This window comes from Plasmodium gallinaceum, assembly GCF_900005855.1.
Source record: "Plasmodium gallinaceum strain 8A genome assembly, contig: PGAL8A_v1_87, whole genome shotgun sequence".
Lineage (NCBI taxonomy): Eukaryota > Apicomplexa > Aconoidasida > Haemosporida > Plasmodiidae > Plasmodium > Plasmodium gallinaceum.
Window position 1 is genome coordinate 88,214 of NW_021628251.1, and position 16,764 is coordinate 104,977.

General features: G+C 16.5%; 5 protein-coding genes across 5 annotated transcripts in view; 3 read left to right on the forward strand and 2 right to left on the reverse strand.

Moving 5' to 3' along the window:
* Positions 1–480, forward strand: part of PGAL8A_00274600 (conserved Plasmodium protein, unknown function) — a gene marked incomplete at both ends in the record, with an annotated part of 5,649 nt that extends 5,169 nt beyond the window's left edge. The window contains 2 exons of the mRNA XM_028671734.1: positions 41–183; positions 409–480. Coding sequence (XP_028528357.1) covers positions 41–183; positions 409–480 — 215 coding nt within the window. The remainder of the gene's footprint in view (positions 1–40; positions 184–408) is intronic.
* A 499-nt stretch (positions 481–979) lies between these two features.
* PGAL8A_00274700 (conserved Plasmodium protein, unknown function) lies at positions 980–3,160 on the forward strand (the record flags this gene model as incomplete). Its single annotated transcript, XM_028671735.1, has 1 exon — positions 980–3,160. One exon carries the CDS (start codon positions 980–982, stop codon positions 3,158–3,160), a length of 2,181 nt encoding a protein of 726 aa, XP_028528358.1.
* A 1,195-nt stretch (positions 3,161–4,355) lies between these two features.
* On the forward strand, positions 4,356–6,684 carry PGAL8A_00274800 (conserved Plasmodium protein, unknown function; the record flags this gene model as incomplete). Its single annotated transcript, XM_028671736.1, has 9 exons — positions 4,356–4,387; positions 4,476–4,554; positions 4,693–5,396; positions 5,650–5,710; positions 5,793–5,918; positions 6,007–6,165; positions 6,245–6,298; positions 6,479–6,518; positions 6,596–6,684. 9 exons carry the CDS (start codon positions 4,356–4,358, stop codon positions 6,682–6,684), a joined length of 1,344 nt encoding a protein of 447 aa, XP_028528359.1.
* Positions 6,685–7,542: 858 nt separating this feature from the next.
* On the reverse strand, positions 7,543–12,918 carry PGAL8A_00274900 (conserved Plasmodium protein, unknown function; the record flags this gene model as incomplete). The annotated part of the gene is made up of 1 exon (XM_028671737.1): positions 7,543–12,918. One exon carries the CDS (start codon positions 12,916–12,918, stop codon positions 7,543–7,545), a length of 5,376 nt encoding a protein of 1,791 aa, XP_028528360.1.
* Positions 12,919–15,338: 2,420 nt separating this feature from the next.
* PGAL8A_00275000 (conserved Plasmodium protein, unknown function) lies at positions 15,339–16,460 on the reverse strand (the record flags this gene model as incomplete). Its single annotated transcript, XM_028671738.1, has 1 exon — positions 15,339–16,460. The coding sequence occupies one exon, from the start codon at positions 16,458–16,460 to the stop codon at positions 15,339–15,341; it is 1,122 nt and encodes a 373-aa protein (XP_028528361.1).
* Between the last annotated feature and the right edge of the window lie 304 nt (positions 16,461–16,764).

Genomic DNA, 16,764 nt, shown 5'->3' on the forward strand with positions numbered 1-16,764 from the left:
TTTTTTTTTTTTTTTTTTTTTTTTTTTTTTTTTTTTATAGGTGAAATAGATAAAGGATTAAATAAATTAATAGATATTTATAAAAATATAAAAACTATTTTATATCAAAATTCTTCAATATATGGAGATTTATTTTTACTAAAAATTAATAACAATTTGATAAAAACTAATTCAGATGAAGAGGTAACAAAAATATAAATATATATTTAATTTTTAATTACATGTTATTACTTTTTATATAATGATAGTATTTTTTTTCTTATTAATAATATATATTGTGAGAAAAAAAGTTTGAACTGTTATTTTTAATATAATTTTAATAAAATTCATACTATTAAAGATTTAGAAATGTTCATTTATTCTAATAGAAACAATATGTATACATTTTTTTTTTTTTTTTTTTTTCAGTTAATAAATTTCTGGTTAAAAACATTGGACGAATTGTGTGGAATTAAAGATGGTTTTTATAAATTTTTTTAAAATTTTATATATTTTAAAAAAAAAAAAAAAAAAATTTAATTTTCTGCTCTTTTTTTTTAAGTTTATTTTATAAAAATGCTTTTATAAATTTTCTTGTTTTATATGTATTTTTAATATACTGATAATTTCTTTTAATTAAATTTATGAATAAACTGTTTTATTTATATATTTATTATTTTTACTTAATAATAAAAATTTTGAGGATGTATTTTTTCGTTAAAATAGTAACATAAAAAAAAAAAAAAAAAAAATAAAAATAAATAAAAATAAAAAAGTAGCAAACTTATTGTTTTTTTAATATTTATAAAAGTTAAAAAATTGTGAATAGAAATATAAAAAATTATGCCTACTTTTAATAAAAATGAAAACATATTTTATTTAAAAATGAAAACATATTTCATGTAAAAATGATAACATACTTCATATAAAAATGATAACATACTTCATATAAAAATGATAACATACTTCATATAAAAATGATAACATACTTCATATAAAAATGAAAAATAACTATATAATTTGTTTTAAACTTATTAAGGTAAAAAACTTTTTTGTAAAACAAAATAATTTTAAAACATATAGTGATTTTATCGAAAGAAAAAAAAAGATAAATTATATTTCCTATTCACCTCCTATAGAGAAAGAAAATGATAAATATAATTTTGAAATATTAATGAAAGCAATAAAAAACAGAGCGAATGAATATAATTTAATAAAAATAAAAGAAGTGCAAGATAAAATTTTAATTCATTTAAAACATTTTAATATAAATGAAGTGATATCAACATTAATATTTTCCTTCAAATATAACTTACTAAATTCAAAAATACTATTTGAGATAATTGAATGCATATTTCAAAATTCTTGTTTTTTAAATACGAAGCATTTGTATGTTTTAATGTTAATAAGGAAACAGTTGAATTTTGAAAATATGGATTATTTCTATAATGAAAAAAATGAAAGAATTAATAAAACGAATGATTTTATAAAACATATTAATGAAAATTTCTTTTGGAAAAAAAAATATTTCAGAGAAGTTGAGGAAAATATATTTTCTTCTATTGAAAAGGAAGTTTATTCAAAAGAAAAATGTGTTCATGAAATTGATAATAATACAAAAAATAAATGTTGCGATTATGATAATGTAGAAATAAATGAAAAAAGCATAGTAGAAAAGGAAATATACGAGAATGAACTCTATGAATATGAATTAAACGAAAATAATGAAATATTTCCATCAAAAAAACTTGTATTAAACGAAAAAGATATCTCTTTTGAAATGGAAAAGGCATACTTGAAAATTAAAAATATATTATATCATAATTACAATAATATTTACGTAAATATAAAAAACAACATGTACATTTGTTTGTTGTTATTAAATTATTTATATGACGAAAATATTATTAAAAAAGATGAATTTTTAAAAATTGTATATAATATAAATGTAGAATTTAATTTAGACACATTTCAAAAAAATAAAAGTGATAAAAATAGCTCTTATTCTCATACCATTATTAATTTATATATTCAAGAACAAAATAAAAATGAATCTATTTATGACATATATATGCTTACACATTTAAATTTGTTAAAAAATATTTTTAAAAAAAGCAACTATATTAGTGATGAAAATGTCTTTGAAAAAATAGAAAATGATTTTTCAATAGATGAAGGAGCTTATATACATAAAAAGTTATACCTTGATACATTTAGGATGTTTTTTAATAATTGTTTATATATAAAAGATAATATTAATTATTTAAAATTATTTTATTTGAATGTGATAACTCACGAAATATTTAAATTATTTAATGATTATAAAGTACATCAAAATATAAAAATAAACTATATGATTCTTAAAAATATAAAATGTGTAAATATCTTAAAAGAAGAGAATGATTTAAACAATATTTATTATTTTTTAAGTATATTATATTATTTTAAAAAAAATAGTTTATTAAATTACAAGATGAATTTATTTGATGATAATTTATCTGATATAAAAAAAATTCACAATAAATATATGCTTTTTTTAAACTTGTTAAATAATTATAATTTATATGAACTTCTTATAGATAATAATATTGTCGAAGATGAAATTAATAATAAGTACTTAAATAAAGAGAAAAGAGAAAATAAAAAATTTGATGATAAAATTCAAAATAAAAATGTTGATGAGCTAAAAAATAATTTTTTTTGTTACTTTATGGTAGAATTTACTTTTAATATTACACATCTCTTAAATAAAACAGATATATATATGAAATTGCATATTTTAAAGTGTATAAGGCTTCTGAATTTTAAAAACGAATATTTAATAGATATAATTAATGAACATTTATTTAATTTTTTCATAAATAAATCATTTTATATGAACAATAACTATTTTTTAAATTTTTTGGAATATTTGCTGATATCAATCATTTATTCTCCATCTATTTTTTTTTATTTATTAAAATACATAGATAAAAATAAATTTAAAAATTTACTAGACTCAGTTAAACAAAAAAAAAAATTTATAAATAAACTAAAAAAAATATATGATAACATTAACATAATAATCAATGAAAATGAGAAATGGACAGAAAATGTTGTAAAAAATAACCTTTTTATCAAATATAATACAAAAGAAGTTAAAAGTTTTCAAAATATGTTATATGATTTTTTATTTTTGTAAAAAATCTATATTTATAAATACCTTTTTAATTAAAAATTTGGATATATCAACTGAAAGTTTATAAAAATATTTATGATTATTAAAATTTAATTTAAACATATATGAAAAAAAAAGGGAAAATAAAAATAATGTATAAATAAAATCATAGAGAACTATTTTTTTTAAGTATGCTTAAATTTTTTTTTATTTGAGTGTATAAAATAAAATTTTTTTTTTTTTAGACCCTTATTTGTATAATTTTTTCTTAGTATAGAAGTAATTTTTTTATCAAAATTGATCATATTTAATATTATTAATATAAAGTTTACTTTTCATTTGTTAGATTAGTTTACATCATTTTTACATTTTTAAGATTCTTGTCAATATTTCAATTTTTCTTTTCTTTTTTTTTTTTCATCATATTTTTATATATCTTTTTTTTAAATTTCTTGAAATATAATTAATTTAATATTATTTTTTTATGTGATAATTTTAACAAGCTTTCTAATCATTTCAATAAAAAATTTTTGCATTATTTTTTCAAAATTTTAAAATACTGTTTTTTTTTTAAATATTCTATAAGAAAAAAAAAAAAACTCCAGAAAAAAAAAATAACCATTAGATACTAAAGATAATAAAAGAAATTAATAAAAAAAAAAAAAAAAAAAGTATACATAAATACCAAACTAAAATCATATCCTTTAATAAGAGAAAATTATGATAATAAAATTATTTACATATATATGTAAACCTTAAATTTAAAAATTATCTATTATTGGTTATCATAAAAAAAAAAAAATTAAATAAGTGTAAAAATTCATTGAATTTAGATCTTCTATTTTTTATAAAATATAAAAGGTAGATATTTCTATAAAATTGTTATTTCTTTTATTTGAGTTTTATTTTAATATTAAAGTATTAAAGAATATTATATGAAAATTAAAATATTTTATCAATTTATAAATTATTCAATTATGTTTTGTTGAGTCGTTTTACTTTGCGTGTGTTTATTTTGTATTTCTTTTTTTTTAATTAAAAAAAAAAAAAAAAAAAAAAAAGACATGAAATATTAAAATAAAAACTAATATATTTAGCATTTTTATTTTTATTCTATATTAAAATATTATCAAATAAATATAAATTTTTTTAAATAAACATAAATTAAAAGTACTTATTTTATCATTTTTTCTTTTATAAATAAAAAAGATTGGAAAATATGGAACATAATTTTCAAATAAAGCCAATACAGTAACTAATTTTATACATTTATTACAAGCTTCTTTTTTTTAAATTTAATAATTTTAATATTTTTTTTTTTTTTTTTATTTCATCTCAGATTAAAATTTAACAAACCTCAAGAAAATAACTCAAATAAATATATAAATTCTAAAAAGCCTCTAAAAGCCATAAAAAATGTACAATAAAAAAAAAAAAAAAGAAAAAGAAAATTTGATTATAGGATTCTGATCATTCGAAAAAAAAAATGAAAACTTCATACTATTTATAATTTTCTTTTTTCTTTTATATATATATGCATATATATAATTATATAGAATGAAAAAATAAATGATAAAAAAGAAAATGTAAGTTCTATTAAAGTTGAAAATAAAAAAAAAGAATATAATTTATTTAAAAATGTTAAAGATATTAAAACAAATACAAATGATCAGAAAGTTAAATATAATATAAAAAATAAAACAAACAGTAAACATAACGAATTTATAGATCTTAAAGAAGAAAAGAATAAATTAAATTATATAAATAAGTACTGTAAAAACTCAGAAAAAAAAAATGAAGTAAATAAGGAAAATAAAAAATTAGGAAAAAGTGGGATCATATCATCCATTAAAATAAATAACGAAAACGAAAAATGTAATGATATCAAAAATTCTTGTAAAAATAATATTCAAAATACACAAAATAGTAAAATATATACAAAAGTGATAAAATATGAAGATAATTATTTAAATGATCTTTTAAAAAAAGAGAACGTATGTATTCAATCTGTAAAATGTGATGAACATAACGAAGAAAATGAAGAAATAATGCTTTCTAATAATTCAACATTAGAAGAAAGTTCACAAGAAGACATTTATAGTTTAGATTTAATAGAACAATATAAACTAAAAAAAAAAAAAGAATTAGAAACTAAAAGAAAAAAGATAATCCTATATAAAAAATCAAAATTAATTAAAAAGGCAACTTTCAGAAATGCTGAAACGCAAGTTATTCTTGATGACTTTTCTAAATATTATGAGTATTTAAAATTATATAAAAAAAAAAAAAAATTATTAAATTTAATAAATAAATGGGAAAATATATTCATATATAAAAATTTTAATGATAAAATTAATAATAGAATTAAAAATATTAATGATAATATTAGAAATAAAATTAATATATAAAATACCAAAAAAATACACATTTAACAAAAAATAGCATATCTCTATATTTTTTTTTTTTTTTTTTTTCTTTTTTCTATTAATTCTTTATTTTTAATATTAAAAAAGGAAAGTAAAACCTAAAATTGAAAAAATAGTTGAAGATATTTTAAATAAAGCATTAAAAGAAGTAATTTTTTTTTTTAACCTCTCATTTTTTTATTCAGTTATTTTTATTTTTCTTTATTTTATTATTTTTTATTCTTTAATAGTTATACGAGGAACAAGAATTAAAAAAAATTAAAAGTGAAATAGATTATTATGAAAATATAAGGAAAGAAAAACTTCTATCACTAAAAAAATTCGAAAAAACAAGTGAAGATTTTTATGAAGAAACTGTAATAATATTAATAATTTCATTTAATAATGAATTATATATATTTATCTACATATATTTTCCTAATTTACTTTTTTTTGTATTTATAGCAAGAAAAAATAAAAAATAGGATTAAACTTAAAAATAAAGTTGAAATGATAATGAAAAAAAAAATTGCAAACAATAAAGCTCAAAAAAATATTCATTACATTTTTCAAAAAAATTTAGATTTATATTCACTGATGGATTTATTACCAAATAATTTTGAGGTTGATTAATAACAATAAAGAGAAAATAACTTTATCCTTAAATCTATAAAAAATATTATTAATATACTTTTTTTTGTAGAAATTTATTAATTTAATAATTATACCATGGATAAGTGAATTTATTTATTATATAGTAAAAAAAAAAAAAAAAAAAAAAAAAAAATAAAAAAAAAAAAAAAAAAAAAAATTACATATGTACGTACTAGTAGACAAGAGTAATTAATGTAATATCTCATATATAATCTAAAAAAAAAAAAAATAAAATAAAATAAAATAAAATAAAAAAATAAAACATAAAAATTAATAATACTAGGTAAATGTAAATAAAGAAATTGTCCATCACATTATGACTGGTAAAAAAAATTAAAATAAAATCTTAAAGATGATATATATATATACGTTATTTTTCTTTTTATTAAAAACTTTTAAGATATGATTGAACAATCTATTATATCCAGTTCAGAAATATATGAAAAATTTAAAAGGTTAACTTATATTAAAAATAAAAAAATAAAATAGCATCAATAAAAATTAATTTTTAAAAATAATATTGATATTTTCTTTAAGGAATGTCTTAATAAAAAAAGAGATGGAGCAAAATATATTTTTCTGTGAAATTAAAAAATAATATAATAAAAAATAAATTTTTAAAGAAAAAAACCAAAAATTCTACTGAAAAAAAAAAAAAAAAAAAAGTAATTACACACCTGTTTTATATACAACGGATTAATAGGTAAATTTTAACATTTTAAAATATATATAATCTACAAATATTAATTCAAAAATTATGAACTTTTTATTATTTGTAAAACATTGAAAATAAAATTATGTATTCCATATTAGAGTAAAATAGAATAAAATTGATTATTGATAATTTAAAAATATAATATTAATGTAATAAATTTAGTAATCATATTTTTCTTCATGTTTTACCCCATGTTTTTTGTTTTTAATTAAATATGTAAATAAATTATATATGTATATATAAAAGATAGAATATGAAAAAGCTATAAAATAACTACAAATGCAGTAAATTAAGAGTTTTCACAAATGTTACAAAAATATTTATAAGACTTATTCATAATAATAATAAACCAAAAAAGAAAAAAAAATAAAATAAAATAAAATAAATGATGCAGTAAAAATAAAATAAATTAATAATGTGAATATGAATAAGAAAAAACTAAAAACATTAAAAATATAAATGAATAAATATATTTAAAATATTATGATTTTTATATTTATATCATTTAAATATATTGGTTACTTAAAAATAAAATACTTCTTAACTTTTATCTTTTTTATTATTTGCAATGGATGAACGTATAATTGTATATATTTTTCTTTTGTAATTATTTGTTCTTCACATTTGTTAATTTATTCTTTGCTTTTATTTACTTCTTCATTTTTATATATATCTTCTTCATCCTTATTTATTTCTTCTTCATTTTTATTAATGTCCTCTTCATTTTTATATATATCTTCTTCATCCTTATTTATTTCTTCTTCATTTTTATTAACGTCCTCTTCATTTTTATTTTTTGATGCTCTTTTTTTAGTTGAGTTGGATAAATTATTTATATTCAAAAAGTTCTTTGATTTATTTGTTGTGGATTCTATTTTTCCTAAAATGTCTTCTGCTAATTCTCTCATTTTGTTTTCATGTTTATCATTTTCTGTTTTCTCTCTAGCAACCTTATCCCCGTTAGTTGCATTAGATTGTTGATGAACTTCTTCAGTTGGTCTTCCCCTTTTTTTTTCAGTCGCTTTTTTGCATATAAAAACAAAATTATCTAGAATATATTGATTTTCTCTTATTATATATCTAATTAAGGGAAAACATTTATTTATTTTTCTCAATACTTTTTCATCTATTTGTATATTTAAAAATACTTGCATATATAAGTGAAGAGCGTCTGTTTTATTAATATTTAATTCTTTCATTTTTTTAAAAATTTTTTCTACCAATGTTTCATTATATTTACTCTTTTTGATAAAAGTCATTAAAAACTGCAATATTTCTTTGTTCATTTCATACTTTAATTTTCTTTCATTGTTTGCTAACACAGAAATCATATCACAAATATTATTAACTAACGTAATGTGCGACTTTCTATCTAATTCATAAAAAAATGATTTAGAACCGCTTGATATTTTTTCGTCTTCATCAATTGTTAAATACATCATATGAACAAGTAAGGTATTTTTTGCTTTTACTGTATCGGTCATAAATAAATGAGTAAAAACAGAAACAGCAGTTCTTCTCATATTTATATCTTTATCATTTAAAACTTTAAATATATATTTATTATATGGTTCTAAGAGATTTGGATGTCTATACAATAAATCTGCATAACTAATTAATAGCATTTTTCTTATATTCGATATAGTTTTTTGCATAATACTACTTTTCAATTTTTCATTTTTATCAGTTTCTTCAAATGTTGTATTATTTAATTTATCTTTATTTTCAATACATAAATAATTACCATTTTTTTTTGTCACCTCTTCATTTTCATCACTGTTTTGAATATCTTCTGCTTTCATTATGTTGCTTAAATTATTAATAAACTTAACACTTTTTTTTTTTATTTCTCTATTTTTATCATCTACTGTTTCTACTTCATTAAAAATCTGATTATTGTCTTCAATTATAATAGAAACAATTAATTGAATAATAGATACATGATGATTAATAACCATTTGACAAAATTTTTGAGAAATAATAGAAAATTTACACAATGTTAATAAACAAACAAGAACTAGTAAATACATCTCATAGTGCATATATATTTTATCTTTCATATTAAAGCTATTAAAAAACATATAACTATCACATGAATTTCCTAAAGAATCATCTTTAATTATAAATTCACTAAAAAAATTTTCTGGATTTTTTAAAATTAAAAAAACTAACGGCATGATTTTTTTTCCAAGTAAATTATTACATACAATCATATTTTCAACTACATAATCAAAATATTCTCTGTCTTTTTCTTCTTTAGTACACATTCCGTAATTATTATCACTTTTTGATACTATTTTCTTTAATTTATTTTGTATCTTTTCTGCATATATATATGTATATAAGCCTAAATGACCAGATACAAATATAAATTTTGCTAAAGTGAAACATGAAACCATACTAAAGTTATTTTCTTCTATCTCATTATCTGCTATTTTTGGCTCATCATCATTGTTTCTTATAGTGTCATCTATATGTTTTTTATTATTTTCTTCCTGTTTTTTATTACAAATTATATTTAAAATATTTTTTAACTTAGTAGTAAATATAACAAGAAAATCATCAAAATGTTCATACATACTTTCAATTATTGATTGACAACATCTAAACCATATATTTCTATGATCACATAAATAATAATAATAATCATCAGAATATTTCTTATTTTTCATTTGGGAATTATTACTATTATACTCTTTAAAATTATTCAATAAATTATATGAATTTTGTTTAAAAAAGTTTTCTTCTTCACTTTTATTTTTATTATCAACAATATGATCAAAAATTAAATTAAACAAAATAATTAACAAATTTTGTATAATTTTATTTGTTTTATTATATCTTAGAATTAAAATTAAAAGATTTATGAAATGTAAATTATGTTTATATTGATTTATAAATAATAATATGAGATGTTTTCTTTTATTGCTAAAAATAAAATATTGTTCCTTTTTTCCTTTTTTTAAATTAACAATATGAATAGAATAGCACAAAATTTTCATAAGTATTAAAGCCCCCTCCTTTATCATTAAATTTTTATTTTCACTAAATGTATCAACAAAAATAATGTTAAATAATTCATCCAATAATTTGCTAATACTTACATTTGTTTTTTCTTGTAGTAATAAGCATTCTATTATTTTTTCGATACAGGATAAATCTTTTAGTTTGCTATTAAGAGCTACATTAATTAATCTAAATGCACTAATTCTATAATCTTCCCAATAAATATTTACATTAACAAATTCACTAATTATCATTTCAACAATACTATTATTATTACTAAAAATCAATGACCATACTTTATTCATTTGTTCTTCTGCTATTTTATTTCCACATAGATGAGCTAATATTATAAACTTAATAGAGCTTTTCTGATCTGTTTCTATAACTGAATACAATAACTTGAAGCATAAATCAACACACTGATCTACAATCATAGAAATAAATAATACTTCATTGTACATTTTTATTAATAAATCATATTTGCTTTGATAATTATTTTCATTTGTTTTTTCTACTAAAATAGAAGATGAACTTGTCTCATTATCACTATCTGAAAGATTAATTCTTTTTTTATTTTTCACATTTTTTCTCATGTCATTCTTAATATCTTTTTTAGTTTCTTTTCCATATTCACTTTTACAATTTTTTCCTTCATTTCTAATTTTATCTTTATCTTCCTTTTTTATTAATAAGTTCTTTCTTTTATTTAAATTACTTAATTCTTTTTTTATTTTATTTGTATTTAATGGAATAACATATTTATTTTTTACTACATCATTTGCAATACATGAAAGTAAAGAAAATGCTCTTTGTCTGACTAAAGGAGATTTATCATTTATTCTTTCACTACATATTAGACATAAATTATTATAGTAGTTTAATGGGATAAAATTATTCTCTATTAATTCTTGAAATATTTTTAATAAATGACAACGAACATGTAACTTAGAATCATATTGCCTTGTTATTAAGACATTCATAATAAATGCTCTATTTCTTAAACATTCTTTAAAACACAACTGCAAAAAATGAGTATCATCTAAAATTATTTTATTTATTATGTCTTTATATGTATTCATGCCACCTTCATTTATATTTAAATAAAATGAATTTAAAAAAGTTTTCATCCTTTTTTTTTTTTTTTTAATATTTTTTCTTCCATTTTTTTTCTTTTTATTTTTTTTTTTTTCTTTAGAATTATTGTTATTTATATTTTTACTATTTTTTTTTTTTATTATTCCCTTTTTCAATATGCTACAATCATTCACGGAATCTTCTTCTTCTTCAGAATATTCTTCTTCATCATCCATAAAATTATAATTTTCTTCATCGTCACTCTCATCCTCATTTTCTTCATCATCATCTTCTTCGTCTTCATAAAAATTATTTTTAAAAGTTTCATCTAATTCATTATTATCAATTGAGTTTCTATTAGTTTCTTTTATTTCTTCACTAGCTTTTGCAAGAGTTATAAAATTTTTAAAAATCTCAAAAATGGATTTTCTTATGTAATATATATCTATACCTAGCATATCTATTAAATCTTTTAAATAAATAAGCAAATGACAACTTAAGTTTTTTGAAAAATACTCAAGAAAATTTAATACATTAATTATTTCATTTTGCAAATGTGTTTGTACACTTAAATTTAAATATAACAAAGCATTTTCTTTTATATAATCAATCAATTCTTTTATAATAATTAAAGGGATATCAGTATTTCTCACTCTTAGTATTGCATCACATATGTTTACATTAGCACATTTTTTACAGGAATTTAAAAATATATAAGTAAATGTGAATGAATAAAATTTATCATTTGGAAAATTTTCATTTTTATTATTTTTATTATCATCATTAATATTATTTTTATTATCATCATTAATATTATTTTTATTATCATCATTAATATTATTTTTATTATTATTATTATTATTATTTTTATTATCATCATTAATATTATTTTTATTATTATTATTATTATTATTATTAGTATTATCATAGTCATCTTTTAAATATTCCATGTGTGACATAAAGTTGTATGAATTATTTTCCTCTTTCTTATGTATTAATAAAAAATCAGTATTTTCTTTTTTTTTTATATATAATTTTAACAACGTTCCTATTATAATAGATATATGCTCATGATAAATACTCATATTAAATATATTGTTGTTTTCTTGATTAATTATATATATATTTAAAAAAAATTGCAAATATAAATCTATTATAGAATTATTTGGATGATTATAAAAAATATTAAAGTTTATATTACTTAGTAATAAAATTATATTATTTAAAAGACAGTTTATGTTTTTTAATGAAACATTTGTTTCTTCTTCATTGTCTTTTTTTTGCTTTTTTCTTCCTCTTTGAATATTTATAACTACTTCTGTATTTTGTTGTTTACTAAAATTTTTATTATAATAAAAATTAAATATATTTATATATATGAAAGTTAATGCATTAAAATAAGAAACTAATATTTCATTAATTTCAAAAAAGGTAAACTTTTTCTTTTTCTCATTTACTGAATATTCTTTTTGATTATCCTCTATACAATTAATGATAATATTCATTATACTATTATTTGAGTTCAATAAATTTTTCATTATATCTACATTATTAGATTCGTTATTTATATTACAATTTTCTAAACATTTAAAATAATTTTTAAATACATCGACACTTTTTTCTATTAAGATAGTTAAGCATCCAAAAATTTTTTCTTGTTCTAAATCATTTAAATTATCAGATATCCTAATGTAATTAAAAACAGTATCAAAACCTTCTTGGCATAAAAGTAATAAAAGATGACTATAACTTTCATTAATGAAATTAAAAAAATTAATTATTGAATCAGCATTTAAATTAATATTATCAAGATCAACTGCATCACACGCATATATATATTCATTTTTTCTTATACTTATATCTTTTATAAAATTTTCAATATTATTGTCTATTGGAAACTTAAATTTTTTTATCTTCCCTTGTAGCATTATTTATTATGTGTTAATATAAAAAATGAATATTGTGATTAAAAAATAATGAATCATTTACAATATATAATATTTTAATAATTTTTCTTTTATGAAAAATGTCAACAATTGAAAAAAAAAAAAAATAAATAAATAATAAATATATAGGAAATACTTTATAAATTGTGTAATAAATACAAGTATTACATTTAAAATTGTATTTAATAAAGAGAATATATGTATAAAATTTTAAAAGTTTTTAACTATTATGTTAAATTGTTTTAATTTAACTCTTTTAACATTTTTAAAACAAAATATAAAAAAAAAAAAATAAAAATTTTAATAATATTTACTTATTTAAATGAAAGATATATTATATATATATATATATTTATACATATATATTTAGAATTATATTTTTATAAACTTTCATTTCAAAATACCAAAAATATTAATAAATTTAACTATTATTCTTATTATAAATATAAAATATGTTTTAGATTTTTAAAAATGTTCTAAAATTTAAAAAAAAAAAAATTGATTTCACTACATTTTCCTTTTAACAAATAATCAAACTGTAATTTTTAAAAGACTTTAAAAGCCAATATATAATTTTTTTATTTTTTTAAATTAAAAAATGAGGAGGAAATTATAAAATTTTACATTATTCCTACTTTTAAATAATTATGTGATTTTTTTTTTTTTTTTTTTTTTTTTTTTTTATATATGATTTTTTTTTTAATTTAAAAACAATAAAATTATTAAAGTTTAAAAAATCAAAATATTNAATATATAATTTTTTTATTTTTTTAAATTAAAAAATGAGGAGGAAATTATAAAATTTTACATTATTCCTACTTTTAAATAATTATGTGATTTTTTTTTTTTTTTTTTTTTTTTTTTTTTATATATGATTTTTTTTTTAATTTAAAAACAATAAAATTATTAAAGTTTAAAAAATCAAAATATTTCTTTATTAATGATTATAATGAAAAATTTAAAAAAGGTAAAAAAGACAAAAAAAAAAATAAATTATTAAATTGAAGCTATTAAAATTAATAAATACTTATATATAAAAAGAAGTAAAATAATTAAATGATCCAGTGTATAAATTTTTTTAAATATAATATAATAAAATAAAATATATTTTTAATAAAATATTTAAGATAATGCGAAAAAATTAAAATACACTTTTTATATTATACCTAATAGTTTAATAATATATAATAAAAATATTTTTACTAAAAAAAAAAAAAAAAAAATAAAAAATAAAAGTTTCAAATATAGAATTTATAATTATTTTAAGAAAAAAGAAAAAAAACAGAAATAACAAAACATGGAAATATGTATATAAATGTGTTATTTCTAGTGTAAAAAAAAAATAACAAATTTTATATTAGTAAATATATTTTTTTTTGAATTCTACATATTCAAGAGAATGATAATTCAAATGTTTTTTGTTAACCTATAAGAAAAATATAAAATTTTAGAATTTATTTATAATTTATTTCAACTTAAAATTAAAAAAAAACACCATGTGTTAAAATAAAAAAAAAAAAAATATAATGATAGATAAAAAAAATATTATAATTTAATAAACATATTTGTAAAAATATATTTATTTTATTTTATTTTATTTTTTTTTTTTTTTCAATATAAAATTTATACTTAAAAGAATTTTTTCTTAAATAGAAGATAAATAATTTATAAAAGTTTATTTTTTATTCATTTTAACGGAGCTAATCTTTTATAAAATATTTATAAGAATATATATATTTAATTTTATAAATATTATTATGTACTATTTTATTTTTATATTAGAATAAGCATATTTTGTTCTTTGTTTTATATTCTATATGTATTTTTGTTTACACATATAAAAATAAATTTTAATGAATTAAAATATAAAATAAATTTTTAATTTGGAAAAAATAATTATATTAGGTAAATATGTAAGAATAATAAAAAATAAGCTATAGAAAAAATAATATATATTTTTATTAGACAATAATAGAAATACATTATATAAGAGGTACTTAATTTTTTTTTTAAAAATATCCATAGAAACAAATTCTTCGAATAATCAAATATTTATTTAAATGTGAAATAAGTATATATCATAGATTAGATATATAAAAAGTTTCTCTAAAATGATAGTGTTCTCAAATATCAAGTATATATAAAAAAGAAAATTTTTTCTTACATGAATAAAGATGTAATATAAATTCTTTAATACATGAGAAAAAAAAAATATATATATATAACATTATTAACGAAAAAAAAAAAAAAAAAAAAAAAAAAAAAAATTTGAGCTTACGAAAAATTAAATTTAGATGTATTAAAATAATTTTATATCAAACCATATAAATTTTTTTTATTAAGTTTATTTACTATTATAATAAACAAAAAAAAAAAAAAAAATAGTAAAATAATTATATAATTCAGTGAAATAAATATAAAAAGAATAAAATAAGGATGAAAAAATTAAATTTCATTAAATAACTAGAACTACAATAATAACCATTATATCTTGTATCTCCATTTTTGCATTTGCAAATAACCCCAACTTTTCTTATAACATTATTTGCTTCTTCATTCTCAGAACTAACACTTTCACACGTTGCATTAGGATCACATCCACCATTATTAACTTTACAGTGTTCTTCACATAAAAAATTATTCTCCAAATTACTTGAATAACCAGATGTGCATATGCAAAATTCATAATTTTTACGTTTTATACATATCCCATTTAATCCACAATCTATTTTGCAATCTTCGTCATTTAGAATTCTTTTTTTTCTTGATAAATTTTGTATTTTTTCTGTTTTATCTATATTATAAATAGAATCATTAGTAGTTCCTATATTCTCCAAATTTTCTTTATCAGATTCTATTATTGGTTTCTCCTTGTTTTCTACATTATCATTTTTTTGTTTTCGATTTTTTTTTTTTTTTTTTCTTCCTTCATTAGATAAAGAATTTTTCAAAGGAAAACACACATTTCCAAATCCCCAATACCCTTCATCACATATACATTTAAACTTCATTTGTGATTCATTTAAAAAGCATGTAGCATAATTATCACATAAATGTTCTGGACATTTTTTATTTATAACGACCATATCAGTACATTTATTATTCTCAAATTTTTGACCACTTGGGCATAAACACATAATCTTATTTTTATTTTTTAAGCATATTTGATTTTCACATTTTTTTGATTCTCTGTTATTACATAAAAATGATTTCGGGATTTTTTTTTTATATGTACTACTTATTTCACAATTTTTTTCATTTTTACACTTATTACTATTCCTTTTTTTTGAAGATTTGTTCTCATCTATTTTTAATTCTTTATCATATTCTTCCTTTTTAATACATTTATATATGTTATTTTGCTCATTAGTATATATACAGATTTCTCCTGTATCACATTTATAATCACATAAATAGAAATTATCTAATTCCCTTTGAGCATCTATTGTTTCATTTAGAGATTCATGAGCATAAACAAAAAATATATATACAATTAAAAAATTAATTAATTTGAAATTCAACATTTTCTCAGATTTTGTAATGTATATATATATATATATATATATAAGAAAGAACAATATTAACCAAAATTAATTTCACTAAAATAATCTAGATGAATTATATAAACATTTAGTGGAATGTAATAAAAATGTAAGTTGATGTATTCATATAATTTTTTAATTCTTAGAATAAATTAAAATAATAAGTAATAATAATGAAAAGTCTTCTAAAAGTTAATAATAAAACATCTTAACTTATAAACTATAATAATGTTTGTTGTATTTATGATATAAAAAAAAAAAAAAAAAAAAAAAAAAAAAAAAAAAA